The following is a 14,571-nucleotide window of genomic DNA, read 5'->3' on the forward strand; positions in this document are numbered from 1 at the left end:
AGTGCCGGGGCACTATGTGCTGAGTGTCCGACCCCTTGGGTGATATATACCCAGGTAACCAATAAGCATTAAAATAAGCAGTAAATCAGTCGTTTATTAGCATCGCTGGCGTTTTATACTGCAGGTTGTTGTTTATCAGCTTTCTGACTGCATAACTGTTGTAATTTGGCATCCACAATTCTATTTAAATTCTTCTTGTTGGTAACTAGCTGCAAATAAGCATTGTCAGCACTATAAGAGGGCTAGCAGTAAAGTAGCCGCATATTTTGCCAAAATAGCATTTAAGTAGCATTTAAGGCAACTTAAATGCTTATTGGCTTGCTTTTAAATTGCATTGGAAATGCTTATTGGTTACCTGGGTATAGTTCGGCGCAGAGCTGCCATAAATACAGATATTTGTGCATGCATAAATTTGGGACCCTTCCGTTTTCTCCGGAGTATTTAATTTTCTCGATCTAATCTTTTCAATAACATAGTTTATGGACTACTTTAAAATTCAGGAACATTAGTAGAGCCAGAAATCACAGCAACTGAAATAATTGATGGGTCCCAAATTTATGTATGCCCAAATATCTGTATTTGTGGCAGCTCTGGTTCGGCGGATAGAAAATCGGGAGCCAAATAAACGTCAAAAGCGGAGCCAAAAGCTTTTCAAAATCCAAAATGCAGGAGTAATGTTAAAAAAACACTTTATTTTCATAGAACTAGTCATTTTCAACACCCGCCAGTGATTATTTCTCGTAAAAACCTGCACATTTCACCATAATTTTAAATTTAATTTCATAAATCAGGGATGCCAATTCGCCTGGTTTTCTATCCGCCGAACTATATATATAGTAACTATAATGCAAGCTACTCCGCAACATGCATAACAGCGGGTGCTAGTGTACAAGCAAAATGTGCAGGACGATGGTTTTTAAAGGATTTTCTTCTAAGTGTCATGTCAGTTCGTCAGTGGTTTTATGTAGAGCGGTAGAAACTTCTTTTAGAATTTCCTGAAAACTGTCAAAAGTCTTTTAAAACCTTCGGAGAGGATGATTGCTTGGTCGTGAGGCTAATTCAATGTACCAGCGAAGCTTATTTTCAATAAGAAAAAGCTGGCTTAACAACCATGAACTTTTTTTTCTGAAAAATGGTATTACGCATTTTCCAAAAAAAAAAATGAAATAACTCTTTTTTAAGCATGTTGTTGAAACCTATAGATAGATTTTTATTGTTTTAGATGAATAATAATAGTAGAATCAAAATATATAGAATGCCAGAGTCGCTGTTTTTCTACAGGACTCATTGTGGTAAACATGATGCTAACAATCTGTATCAAGTCTGTGAATCGGGAGCTTCATTGTCAAAGTTGCTCATTGTTAATTATCTGTTCTTTATCTGTGCGCTAGTTGGTGCTGTCATCAGTGCGCTCATCGCTGTGTTTTCATGCCAGTGAAATGTTTTTGAACGCTAATTTTCTTTTCGTCCGGATGATTGAATCCCAAAACTGCACCTGTTTGCACCGATTTTTTCAGAAATTTGAAGCAAGCGATGTTTCCAATCACATTACTTGGCAGCCATATTCGAAATTTTAAACTGGTTGTCAAAGTTTGACAATGAGATTCCCCTTTTGATGAATCTCAGGCACACACACATATGCATATATAATGTAAATACATTATCTGAATATGTATGATGTTTACCACGCGCACTGCAGCGACACTGGCATTCTATATATATTGATTATACTATAATAATCAAGTGTAAGTCGCTGAGACATGTGTAGGGACGAGGGAGGGAATTTAATTACAAACGAGCGCGAGGTGGTCGACAGGTGGAAGCAGTTCTTCGATGAACACCCCAATGGCGAAGTCGCAGAAGGAGGCGAAACGGAAATTAACCTAGGAGCGCCCATGGAAGATAGTAATGTCCTAGCACCTGATCTCCAAGAAGTCAAACGAGAAATCAGGCTGCTGAAGACCAATAAATCCGTTGGGAAGGACCGCCTACCGGCAGAGCTTTATAAACATGGCGGAGAAACGCTAGCAAAGACTCTACACTGGGTTATTTCGAGGATTTGGTAGGAGGAAAAGCTACCGGAAGAATGGATGGAAGGAGTGGTATGACCCATCTACAAAATGGGTGATCGGCTAGACTGCTGCAACTATCGTGGTATTACGCTGGTAAACGCCGCCTACAAGGTACTCTCCCAGACCCTGTTACGCCGGCTGTTACTGATAGCACAAGGTTTCGTAGGGAATTATCAGTCGGGTTTCATGAGGGCTCACGCAACTACGGACCAAATTTTTACTATCCGACAGATCATGCAGAAATGACGGGAGTACAACGTGCCCACGCATCACATCTTTATTGATTTTAAGGCAGCATACGATGCAGTCGATCGAGACAAGCTATGGCAGATAATGCTCGAATACGGTTTTCCGGACAAACTGACGCGACTGATCAGAGCTACACTGGATCGAGTGATGTGTTTCGTACGCATCTCTGGGACGCTCTCGAGTTCCTTCGAGACGCGACGAGGGTTAAGACAAGGTGACGGTTTATCCTGCATGCTGTTCAACATCGCTCTTGAGAGGGGGATCCGACGAGCGGGCATCGAAACGAGAGGCACGATTTTTACCAAGAGTAGCCAACTTCTAAGCTTTGCAGATGACTTCGATATCATTGCCAGGAACTTTGCGACGGCGGAGGCAATCTACGCCAGACTGAAAGCGGACTCTACTGTTTTACCTGACTCACTGCGAATATGCGTATTATTCAAGGGGTCGGTCACTCGGCACAGCCGTTTTTATGTTAGGCGACTTGAAACGAACCGAGCTGTGCCGATGCTGTACCGAAAGTGCCGAACTGCAAGATTTATTAAATTCGTTAAAATCTGATAGATCTGGCAACCGTGCGAGATGATTTTGACAACTGGCAGTGCTCCCATTTCATATGTAAAATTGAACCGGAGGTGTGTAAAGCCCTATAAATGTTATTTTTATAAGGCTTTAGAGGTGTGCCGTTTGATATTTCTGCAGTGCCGGGGCACTATGTGCTGAGTGTCCGACCCCTTGGTATTATTGAAATAAAACGTAACCATACGTTTTATTCGTTTATAACGCATATGCAGTTAATATCGATAACAAACGATTTTTTGTAAGTTGTGCTTTTGTTATAGCATTTAATTTGTATCGGGCCTACTTTGCCCTTCGTAAAACGCTACGATCCGGAAGCCTACGCCGCCGCACGAAGCTAACAATGTACAAAACCATTATTAGACCGGTAGTTCTTTATGGACTTGAAGCCGTGACGCTGCTTACGGAGGACATATTTGGCGGAGTACAAACTGAAAGCGGGGAGTGGTGGAGGCGTATGAATCACGAGCTACAGGCACTTCTTGGGGAGACTTCCACCGTACATCTAGCGAAAGCTAGCAGGCTACGGTGGGCCGGACATGTCGTAAGGATTCCGGACGACAGTCCGACGAAAATAGTCCTCTTCAACAACCCTACCGGCACCAGGAACAGGGGGGCCCAACGTGCACGATGGCTCGACCGGGTCGAAAGCGATTTGCGACTTCTGAGACGACTAGGAAATTGGCGACGAGTGGCCCAAGACCGTGTTGAATGGAGACGAGTGCTTGAAACAGCACGAGCCGCCCCTGCTCTATGCTTCTGAAGAAGAAGAAGAAGTCGCTGAGAACATTGCGTTCGCCTCATTCATAGAAATTATGTTCAGTCTGTGCCTTACTGTGCCGCTAAAGTGCTGATCGTGTGAAACCTGTCAAATTCGCCTGCGCCCATCCAGACTGTTTTGATCGTTTTGACAATAACAAACAATGGCAGGGCTGCCAATTTCTAACATTTCAAAATTTAAATGTCAAAAAGGTGGGCCACAGTGTGCCATGAACTGTGAAATGAATGTACCGCAATTGTAATCAATGAGGTATTGTGTTTTGCAGCTGTACCTGGATTAATCCAGATTATTTTCTCCAATGCCAATGTATATGACAAAACAAAACAGCAACATTGCAGTTGTCAGTCTTTCTCTTTCTTACTCACAGCATTCGCATTGTCGCACTTTTTGTGCCAGTCGCACTTTTAGACTGCGGTGTCCAGTAAGGTGCAAAATGCGGGATAATTTGTTCCCTAAATTGAGCCTGCAACAATGTTCTAAACGACGTACCCTTGATAATAATACGAACTCAATTTGTTTACTTTTGGCTGTTATGCCCTTTTCAAATGTTAGTCGAGAATATTTTGAAATTTTTTCACTACTAATAAAGTATTCAGCACATCTGGCATCTCTGACAGTTGTTTTGATTTTGCCATCAGAAACATGTGCGACCGCAAGTGAATTTGAAGTGTTTTCGTCTGTTTTGGTCACAAGTTTTTGTGAAGATGGCTGTGTTCGGTCCAAATAAACGCCGGAAAATTCCCGTTCCCAAAAGGCACGGAGTGCGTGATCCATTGAAAAAGCTAGCCGAACGTGAGGCAGCGTAAGTATGCGGCCTAAACCGATGTGATAAAATCGTAAGCCGTTTTTTTCTCTCTTAACAGAATCAAAGACAAAGTAAACAACCCTCCGAAGGAACGGGACGTTCAGGAGGTTTCGAATCGTTTCAAACGATTCGTGCAACTTAAGAATCAATCACAGAATGGCACCGTAGACAGTAGGCCCAACCAACGGGGCCGCAAGCGTCAGAAACCACGAAGCAACCTGCGAGTGGGTGGTTCCGTAGTTGAACAACTGCCGAAAGAGTCGGAAGAAGCTTTCCTAAAGCGGGCCAGTAAAGTTCAGGAGGATCGGGCTTTGGAAGCCGGTTTCACTAGCAAGTTCAATGTGGAAGTTGAACGCAATGAGGAAACTGGAGCCGTTCGACTGAAGAAAAAGAAACGCTACGAAATAGACGAGCTGCTGGAACGTAAAGCTAAGGAAGCTAAAGGAATTCGTGGCAATAAGCGAGCTCAACTGCAGGAAAAGAATAAAAAGCCTACGTTAGCGGAGAAGAAAGCACTGAAAAAACAGAAAGAGGAAGAGAAACGGCGAAAGGAGGAAGATAAACTACTGGAGGAATATCAGCAGGATACGGTACAGTTTGGTGAGATTGTTCACGGTCCGCCTACGCTAAACACAAAGCCAAGACATGCCGAAAAACTAGAGGGAGCGCCACGGGTGAAGCAACTTTTGCTGAATTCCTTTTTATCACCTGTAACTAATCTGTTTTTTTCCTTATTCTTATTTTAGCCTGGAACGAAACGCCTTCTGTTGCATGGTTTGCTAGACTCAAGCAACCAAGAAGAAACGGAGGAGCAAAGCGTACCGAAGAAAAGGTCCAAGAAAAAGGCGAAGCAAAATCAACAGCTGGATCTGAAGGGAAAGCGTAAAAAGTTGCCCATAGCCACTCGCCTAAAGCTTGAACAGGAGCAGCAGAATGTGGTCGAAATGTACAGGCAGCTGAAGAAGGTCAAGAAGAATTAGTTTGTTTAGGAAGAAAATAAAATATGAATTATTGCGAGTGGTTTTCTTTTCTTTTCCGTACAAATTCAACATTGTATCGAATAATGATTAAATCTACTGTTTATTGTAAATCCATTTGTGTCTAACAACAGAAGAGAAATGAAGCATTTTTTTTTGTAGTTAATCAGAAGTATTCGTAAATATCAAATATCGATTTTCGTATGTCACAGTGAAAATGTTGGTAAAATCAAATGGGTGACTAATTCGATCGAGAGATCATTACAATGTTTACACTGTTAGTTCAATCATTCTCATCTAGTCGAAACAAAGCTTGAGTGGTGTGAGCTGTGCTTCTAGTATTATTCAAATTTTTAGATTTTTAAAACGGAGGTGGTTGTAATCGGGATGTTGAGTTGTTAAGTTAACATAGCAAATAAAAAATCTGACATTTACTTCTCCTCGCACCATTCGTTCTCTTTGCGTACCTGTTCTTCCTCAGCTGGGGTGAAGTCATTTTTGATGTTGAATGTCTTCCGAATCTCCTCCGGTGTCTTGCCTTTGATCATATTTGCTACCGTTTTGCAGGTTACATCCAAAAGCCCCTTGATGTCCAGGTAGTTGGCCGCCAGAATCAGTTCGAATAGCGTTCCCTGATCGACCTTGAGAAAATCGGCATCCCACGAGCTAATGTCGTCCGTCCGTTTCTCTTTGTTTTCATCGTCCTCAGCCGGAGCAGGATCGTCTTTGTGATAGGTGGCCCACTGCAATACCTTGCGTAGAATGGCTGAGTTTACGTTCGGCAACGGAACAACCTCATCTTCACCCTCGTCCATGCCCAGATCCTCCAACATCGTTTTGATCGTTCCGGAGCATTTCGCAATTTGAACGTCGGTGTCGAACACCTCTCCGTCCGACGACTGAAGCTTGATGTTTGGCATCGTCGTTTATCTGTTTCAACTTTTGTTTGCTACGAACGAAACGCACCCGCTATTTATAGCCTGTGAAGAAAAAACAAATCCCAATTTTCACCCATGTTAGCTACTATCGATCCAACTTGCGGAAATGATTTCAGCTCATAAAAGCGTTCATCTTTTCAAAATGGAGACCTTTCGTTGGTACAGTAGTGGAATTTTCCTCATAAACAAACATCAGTAATTAAATATTAGCTCACCTGAGGGTACTGCAAAACCAAAAACGAGGAGCGAAGCTATTTTTGTATCAAAGCAAAACTTATGCACTCGACCTGGATGCTGATTTTTTCAGAAAATTATAAAGACTCTTGAATCTTGATGCTTTTGTTCTGCGTTCTGCTTTGCTTCCTCGAACAAAAACGAATGAATGAGAACGTAATCGATATAATCGATAAGCTGCAGTATCGAAATAATGGTTGAAGCATATTGCCGTTAACGATAATCGATCTATGATGAGGCAACTAAAGGAAACACCATCTTTTTCATTGTTATTTGGATGATTCAGATGCAGACGGATATTTAACTATTTGTTAAATCGTTTATTTTTGTTGCAAGATTAAATATTTACCGGATATTGATAAACATTTCAAAGATATTAAAAATTATCCACATCGATTTCACATTATATTTCCCATCACTTGTTTGACACTGTTGACAAAGAAAAGCAAAGATGCCATAGGATTTTAGATTTTTAGCAAGTTTTGTAGAAATTATACAAAGTGGCTCGGAAATCGAAAAGTTAAGGGTAGCGCCAAGAAATAGCACACAAAAATCAACACATGAGCTAATTCGCACAAGAATCTGCACGAAATCGATTATAATTGCAAATATTAATAGTTTTTATGGATTTCAAACTTTGTACAGCAAAACATTCTGCAATTTTCAGTCAAATCAGCACATCTGGTATCCAAGCCATGGTAAAGAAGATTGTTTTTGACCAGGGCTGTGGCATCGCTGCACTGAAAGTGCGACTAACATTTTATTCCACACAATAGACCAAATCATTATACCGTCAATTGACAGATACTGGCGCCCTTGTTTACATTTTGGAAAACTTTCTTTTCCGTCTATAGCGAATGTAGCGTGTGTTTTAACATTTTACCAGCATAATGGCTTTTAAATTTAGTCCTAATGCTGTTTAAACTCGGTTTAAACAACAAACTTGCCGTTTAAACAGTTGAAACTTTTTTGGACTCTGCAGTCTGTTTGTAAACAAGGGCGCCAGTATCTGCCAGATGACGTCACCTTGATTTGGTCTATAGGAGGAAGAATGTAAGTCGCTTATCTACACTGAGAAAACTTTTCGTATAGTTTCTATGTGTCCCACACATAGATTTTTGCAATGTGCCTAGTCAATGAACTTTATATGCCACACAGTTATAATATATGGGTACGCGAAACTTTTGCACATACTATTCATATGCGTATATTTTTTATGTGTATAATTGCACATACTATTCATATCCGTATAATTACTATGTGTATTTCTAGGCGGATTGTGTTTATATGCGGCACATGATAATCATCTAGTATTTCATATGGAAATTTATCATTAGTTATGTGCAGAATATTTTGAGTGTACGTTTGCGGTCTGAAATCCGAAGCTGATGTTGAAATATGGACCCGACTACTGACGAAGATAGAGGATAGAACGAGTGTCACCCTAGAGCACCTATCCTCCGAATGCAAGCGGCTGATAAACCTCCGATACCGCTATGATAGAAAATACGGCGAATGCGGTCAACGTCATCAAAAAGCAGCAACCTTTTCGAAAGCGGCAACAATATAGCGGGGAAAGAACGCCGAAATCAGTGGTCAACCGAAATGCTTCGCACAGCAGAGACAAGCGCGAACCAGCGAGTCCCTGCTGGAATTGTGGCATGATGCATTATGCTCGTGACTGCCGTTTCAAGAAACATCGATGTTCGGAATGCAACAGGTTCGGGCATAAAGAAGGTTACTGTTCCACTTCGCAGAAGTCCCGCCGCAGGCAATTCAGACGCAAATCAAACAGCATTACAGTGTCTACCAAAATTGTCTCCGCCTCTGTAAATACAGTGCAGCATCGAAGCAAGTTTTTGTCAGTTCAGTTAAACGGCGTCCCAGTCCGTCTACAATTTGATACAGCCAGTGATATTTCCGTCGTTTCTGCAGAAACATGGTGTCGACTTGGCAAGCCAGCTACAAGACCACCGTCAGTGCAGGCCAGAGCAGCATCCGGCGACCCCCTTTCGTTAATTTCGGAGTTTGACTGTTCCATCAACGTGAATGGTATTGTTCAGACTGGCACCGTCTTTGTAGTGGCACAAAACTTGCATATCATGGGACTGGATCTAATAGAAGCGTTTCAGCTCGACTCGGTCCCTATGAAAGCATTTTGTCAGCAAATTGATTCGAGTACGGTGGTTGACAAGTTACAAGCAGATTTTCCGGAAGTTTTTAGTACCACTCTGGGGAAGTGCAGTAAGGCGACAGTGAAGGTGGAACTCAAGCCGGGGTAGAAAGCAGTTTTTCGAAAGAAACGCCCGGTGGCTTATGCAACCTACCGTGCTGTAACCGACGAATTGGATCGTCTCGAACGCATGAAAATCATCACGCCGGTGGACTACTCCGAATGGGCCGCACCAATTGTGGTCGTTCGGAAAGCGAATGGGAACATTCGGATTTGCGGTGATTATTCCACGGGATTGAATGACGCACTTCAGCCGCATCAATACCAAGGGGTCGGTCACTCGGCACAGCCGTTTTTATGTTAGGCGACTTGAAACGAACCGAGCTGTGCCGATGCTGTACCGATAGTGCCGAACTGCAAGATTTGTTAAATTCGTTAAAATCTGATAGATCTGGCAACCGTGCGAGATGATTTTGACAATTGGCAGTGCTCCCATTTCATATGTAAAATTGAACCGGAGGTGTGTAAAGCCCTATAAATGTTATTTTTATAAGGCTTTAGAGGTGTGCCGTTTGATATCTCTGCAGTGCCGGGGCACTATGTGCTGAGTGTCCGACCCCTTGATCAATACCCTCTACCGTTACCACAGGACATATTCGCAAAGCTGGCAAATTGTAAGTTATTCAGTATCATTTACATGTCAGAGTCTTACCTGCAGGTTGGTGTCGATGACGCCACGAGTATGCTACTCTCTATCAACATCCACCGTGGCATTTACAAAGTCAACCGTTTAGCACCTGGCGTAAAAGCAGCTCCCGGGGCATTTCAACCACTGGTTGACACTATGTTGGCAGGACTCAAGCACACCTGCGGGTACATCGACGATATCGTCGTCGGTGGAGAAAATAAGGAGGAACATTGGCATAACCTCAAAGCTCTTTTTCAACGGTTGAAGGAATTCGGCTTCACCATCCGTTTGGAAAAATGTTCATTCCAACGACAGCAGATCAAGTATTTGGGACATTTGCTTGACCACCATGGAATTCGACCAGATCCAGCCAAAATAGAAGCAATTAAGCTTATGCCAGCGGTAACAACGGTATCGGAAGTTAGATCCTTTTTAGGGGCTATTAATTTTTATGGTAAGTTTGTGCCAAATATGCGTGCATTACGATATCCATTGGGCATGCTGTTAAAGACCGAAGCCAAATTCAACTGGACGGCAGAGTGCCAGGCTGCGTTTGATGAGTTCAAACAAATCTTATCATCAGATCTTCTCCTAACTCACTATAATCCAAAGTTGGAGATTATTGTTTCCGCAGATGCCTCTTCTGTGGGCCTAGGCGCAACCATCAGTCATCGCTTTCCAGACGGGTCACTGAAGGTCATCCAACATGCTTCCAGAGCATTGGCGCCAGCGGAACGCAACTATAGTCAACCGGATAGAGAAGGATTGGCCATTATCTTCGCGGTTAGTAAATTCCACCGCATGATATTTGGTCGCAAGTTCCGGCTTCAGACCGATCATGCACCCCTGCTGCGAATCTTCGGTTCAAAAAAGGGAATCCCTGTATACACTGCCAATCGTTTACAACGATGGGCCCTCATGCTTTTAATGTACGATTTTGTAATCGAGTATGTGTCGACGGATAAATTCGGTCATGCAGACATTCTTTCTCGGCTAATCAATCACCATGCCAGACCTGAGGAAGATTACGTGATAGCAGCTGTTACACTTGAAAACGATATCAACTCAGTGGCGTTTGATTCGTTCACCATCCTTCCTCTCATTTTTAAGGAAGTACTGCAAAGTACTCGAACGGACCCGATTCTTAGCAGAGTGTACAAGTTCGTTCAAGAAGGTTGGCCAAAATTCTTGCCCAGCAGTGCTGATCGTGAGTTGGCAAAATTTTTCCACCAGCGTGAATCATTAACAACAGTGCAAGGATGTATACTTTATGGTGAGCGGCTGGTAATCCCGTTGCAACTACGGAAACGATGTCTCACCCAGCTTCATCAAGGTCATCCTGGAATCCAGCGGATGAAGGCGGTTTCCCGAAGCTACGTATATTGGCCAGCTCTTGATGTCGAAATAGAGGGTTTCGTTAAAGCATGCCCTCACTGCGCTTTGGTTGCTAAATCACCGGCACATGCGTCACCAGTACCATGGCCAAAACCTAGTCGCCCATGGCAAAGGGTACATATCGATTATGTCGGACCAATAGACGGCGAGTATTATCTATTAGCGGTGGATTCGTATTCCAAATGGCCAGAAATAATTAAAACAGGACGCATTACAGCCTCCGCTACCATTGCCATACTTCGGAATGTTTTTGCACGACTAGGGATGCCGGAGACATTAGTGTCGGATAACGGCACACAATTTACGGGTGCTGAAATTGCTGAATTTTGCGGTGTAAACGGGATTAACCACGTCACAACCGCCCCATACCACCCACAGTCAAACGGCCAAGCGAAACGGTTCGTGGATACTTTCAAGCGGGCCGTCAAAAAGATACGAGAGGGAAGGCGTTCGATGGAAGAAGCACTGGATACATTTCTTCTAACGTACCGGAGTACTCCAAACCGTTCTACACCAGATGGGCTCTCACCTTCGGAAGTTTTATTCGGACGACGTATTCGAACATCCTGCGAATTACTGCGTCCACCACCGAAGCGAACACCAGAGTTAAGCGAGCAGGGTACAGCAGATAGGCGAACCTTTCAGCGGAATGATTTCGTGTATGCCAAGGTTTATAAAAACAACGCTTGGAGTTGGGTACCTGGTACGATTCTGGAAAAAGTAGAGAGCGTAATGTTCAATGTTTGGATCCAAGACCGACGTCTAATACGGTCGCATCTGAATCAACTTCGAAGCCGATTACCATCCAGTGCTGTACGAGACCAAGAAGTAAAGCAACCTTCGGCGAATAAATCGTTACCGTTAGACATTTTACTTGATGCTTGGGGCTTGCGAGGTTCATCATCTATTCCATTTTCATCCAGTGGTCAGGAATCTTTTGCGTCGCCCGAGTATGACGTCACCTTCCAGGAACCATCAATATCGCCACCGATGGTGTCCCATAACACGTCGACCAGCGCAGAGCAGTCGTCTTCGTCCACCACATCGTCATCTTCTAGCTTCGAATCTGCAAATGCCAGTACACCGACGGTCCAGTTACCTCGCCGCTCTTCACGTGTCAGAAGGGCTCAACCCATACGAACGCAATTAAGGGGGAGATATTGCAGCGACTGGAACCGAGCTGGGAACACGGTCTCGATCAACCGAGTGCCTTTGCTCTTATGCTGGGCTCGGTCATGACAGCGGGGCTGTCATCGTACCGGATGCCACGTCAGCACATATTAGATCTATTATTCAGTTGTCGTATAGAATCACTCGAGATATATTTTAACACGTTGTCATCGTTATTTTAATAAATAGTTAGTTGTATTATGGCGCGTTCATTATTGTTATTTCCCACGATAACCACGGCCACCACAGTTTACTAACGCGTCGTAACATATAGGACTTAGAATTTGCCTTAAACCAAGGGGTCGGTCACTCAGCACAGCCGTTTTTATGTTAGGCGACTTGAAACAAACCGAACTGTGCCGATGCTGTACCGAAAGTGCCGAACTGCAAGATTTGTTAAATTCGTTCTAATCTGATAGATCTGGCAACCGTGCGAGATGATTTTGACAACTAGCAGTGCTCCCATTTCATCTGTAACATTGAACCGGAGGTGTGTAAAGCCATATAAATGTTATTTTTATAGGGCTTTAGAGGTGTGCCGCTTGATATCTCTGGAGTGCCTGGGCACAATGTGCTGGGTGTCCGACCCCTTGCCTTAAACCTAGTTGTACATTGTTTAACTTACAATATTTCATCACACATCAGTTGGAGAAAAGTAGATGATTAAATTTTATTGCCAATTATGTTGAAATATGAATCCATCTCAGCAAACAAGCGTTTGTTACAAACGCTATAACGAACGCTTCCGCCATTGTGGCAGCCTAGTTTTAGGAGTTTATACAACACGTGATTGAATGGTAAATTTTTTGGTTGCGTTTAACGCCTAGCTGGGCAAACTTGGTGCGTTTTGTCCACGGGCTTCCCAACAAACATTTTATTTGAAGAGTAGTTTATTCAACCATTATACAGCCAATATTCAGTAAACAAGCGCTTGATAAGCTATTATACAACCAAACTGTTTGTTGGGTTTGGCGTTCTGCCTCACATCTTGCCAAAAATCGTCAAAAATAACAAAAAATACTGGTTTTTGTTAGGAAATTTCACCAGGAGTAAGTGTAAAAAAGATCCCAAAGTCTTCTAGAAGTTGAAAAACGTGGAACAAACACGCCGTTGCTCTGCAAAATGATGTGTTGCTTAAGCGGTGCATTCTGCACCACCTTACCCTACCTGTAAGGGATAAGTCTGGCCAATGCGTTGATAGTCTTCGCCGAGGGGCAAGACACTTCATAATATTATCATATATATTAATATATTAGGCCCTGTTAAAGCTCTATAAATGTCTAAATAGATGTAACTTTATAGGGTTTTAGGTTATATTATGGGTGGGAAAGGTCAATATATTAAGGTTGAAAAAATATTTCCATAGAGAAAAGTAATATATTTTCAACAGTGTCTTGCCCCTCGGTCTTCGCTCCCTTCTCACAAGTAAACGTGGCCGTTACTCTCCAAGAAGCTTAAGCATACGCGTTGAGGCAATTAAGTGCTCTCCGACAATGATCCAATGTAAAACTGACATGCATATGAATTTCTCCTGACGATCCTAACTGAAAGCTGTTCACGAAGATGCTGCCGAAGTTCAATTGTTGGGTGTGGTGATAGACGATGAACCCCCCTACGTCAAGGCAGACTACAAATAGCTTCCTCTGCAGAATATTCATATGGCAAGTGGAAGGAGAAAGTTGGCAAACATTTTCAACTATATGAAATTGTCGAAGTTCGCTTCAAAATATCTAGGCCACTGTCGAGCAGTACCTGAAGACGACCCAAAAAAAGCTGTTGAATGCGAAAAGCAATTTAAGGCAAACTTTAGAATCTGATGGTAAAAATTAAACAAGAGGACCGGCAATTCGATCAACCGGAGGCTTTTCAGAATACGTTTTCTGTTTTTAAACCAACTGAAAAAAAACTATTAATTTGATTTTTATTAGAAAATTTAATCAACTTACACGCATTCTTGCTTAATCAAATTTGGATTTTAACACCCTTTATACAAAAGCGAGCTTCTAGGGTATGTCATTAGACCACCGTTACATAAAAGTGAAAGAAAAATTATCAATGACAAGCCGGCATCTAGTGCAGCATGCATGCTACCAGGATACTATATGTTTGGTCATGCAGAAGTAAACTCGTCAAACTGAGTCATCCTTGCATCCTACGAGTGGCAGCTTTACTTTGTACGCAACGCAAGCGATCAATTGGGATTTGAAGACTGCTGTTTGTCCGTAAACACGTTACACATATACAATAATCACCCAATCACTATAGAATCCGATAAGACATGACGACACAAACAGAGCTATACCTATCTTATCAGTTGCTATCATTCACTGAGGTCGCGTTGACTGGCCTGGCGGGGCTTCATGGTTTCAGTTACTGTTTTGATACCGTGTTGAGAACTAGGCTCCTTTCCGTCGTTAATCCCGTGCTTATTTTTCCTCTAAAAACATCACTAAAAGTTTCAAACTTTCGAAAGTGTAGTCTAGTCTGTTAGTGAAACGTAAACGCGGACC

General features: G+C 42.7%; 3 protein-coding genes across 3 annotated transcripts; 2 read left to right on the forward strand and 1 right to left on the reverse strand.

Moving 5' to 3' along the window:
- Window positions 1-4,332: 4,332 nt before the first annotated feature.
- Window positions 4,333-5,605, forward strand: LOC128732984 (uncharacterized). The gene is made up of 3 exons (XM_053826498.1): window positions 4,333-4,483; window positions 4,545-5,160; window positions 5,233-5,605. Exons 1-3 carry the CDS (start codon window positions 4,386-4,388, stop codon window positions 5,464-5,466), a joined length of 948 nt encoding a protein of 315 aa, XP_053682473.1. The 5' UTR covers window positions 4,333-4,385; the 3' UTR covers window positions 5,467-5,605.
- On the reverse strand, window positions 5,543-6,951 carry LOC128732985 (S-phase kinase-associated protein 1-like). Its single transcript, XM_053826499.1, has 2 exons — window positions 6,617-6,951; window positions 5,543-6,443 (listed from the first exon to the last, which is right to left on the reverse strand). Exon 2 carries the CDS (start codon window positions 6,381-6,383, stop codon window positions 5,895-5,897), a length of 489 nt encoding a protein of 162 aa, XP_053682474.1. The 5' UTR covers window positions 6,384-6,443; window positions 6,617-6,951; the 3' UTR covers window positions 5,543-5,894.
- Window positions 6,952-9,505: 2,554 nt separating this feature from the next.
- LOC128732363 (uncharacterized protein K02A2.6-like) lies at window positions 9,506-12,130 on the forward strand. The gene has a single exon (XM_053825611.1). It carries the CDS (start codon window positions 9,506-9,508, stop codon window positions 12,128-12,130), a length of 2,625 nt encoding a protein of 874 aa, XP_053681586.1.
- Window positions 12,131-14,571: the final 2,441 nt, after the last annotated feature.

Source organism: Sabethes cyaneus, chromosome 1, assembly GCF_943734655.1.
Source record: "Sabethes cyaneus chromosome 1, idSabCyanKW18_F2, whole genome shotgun sequence".
Taxonomy (NCBI): domain Eukaryota; kingdom Metazoa; phylum Arthropoda; class Insecta; order Diptera; family Culicidae; genus Sabethes; species Sabethes cyaneus.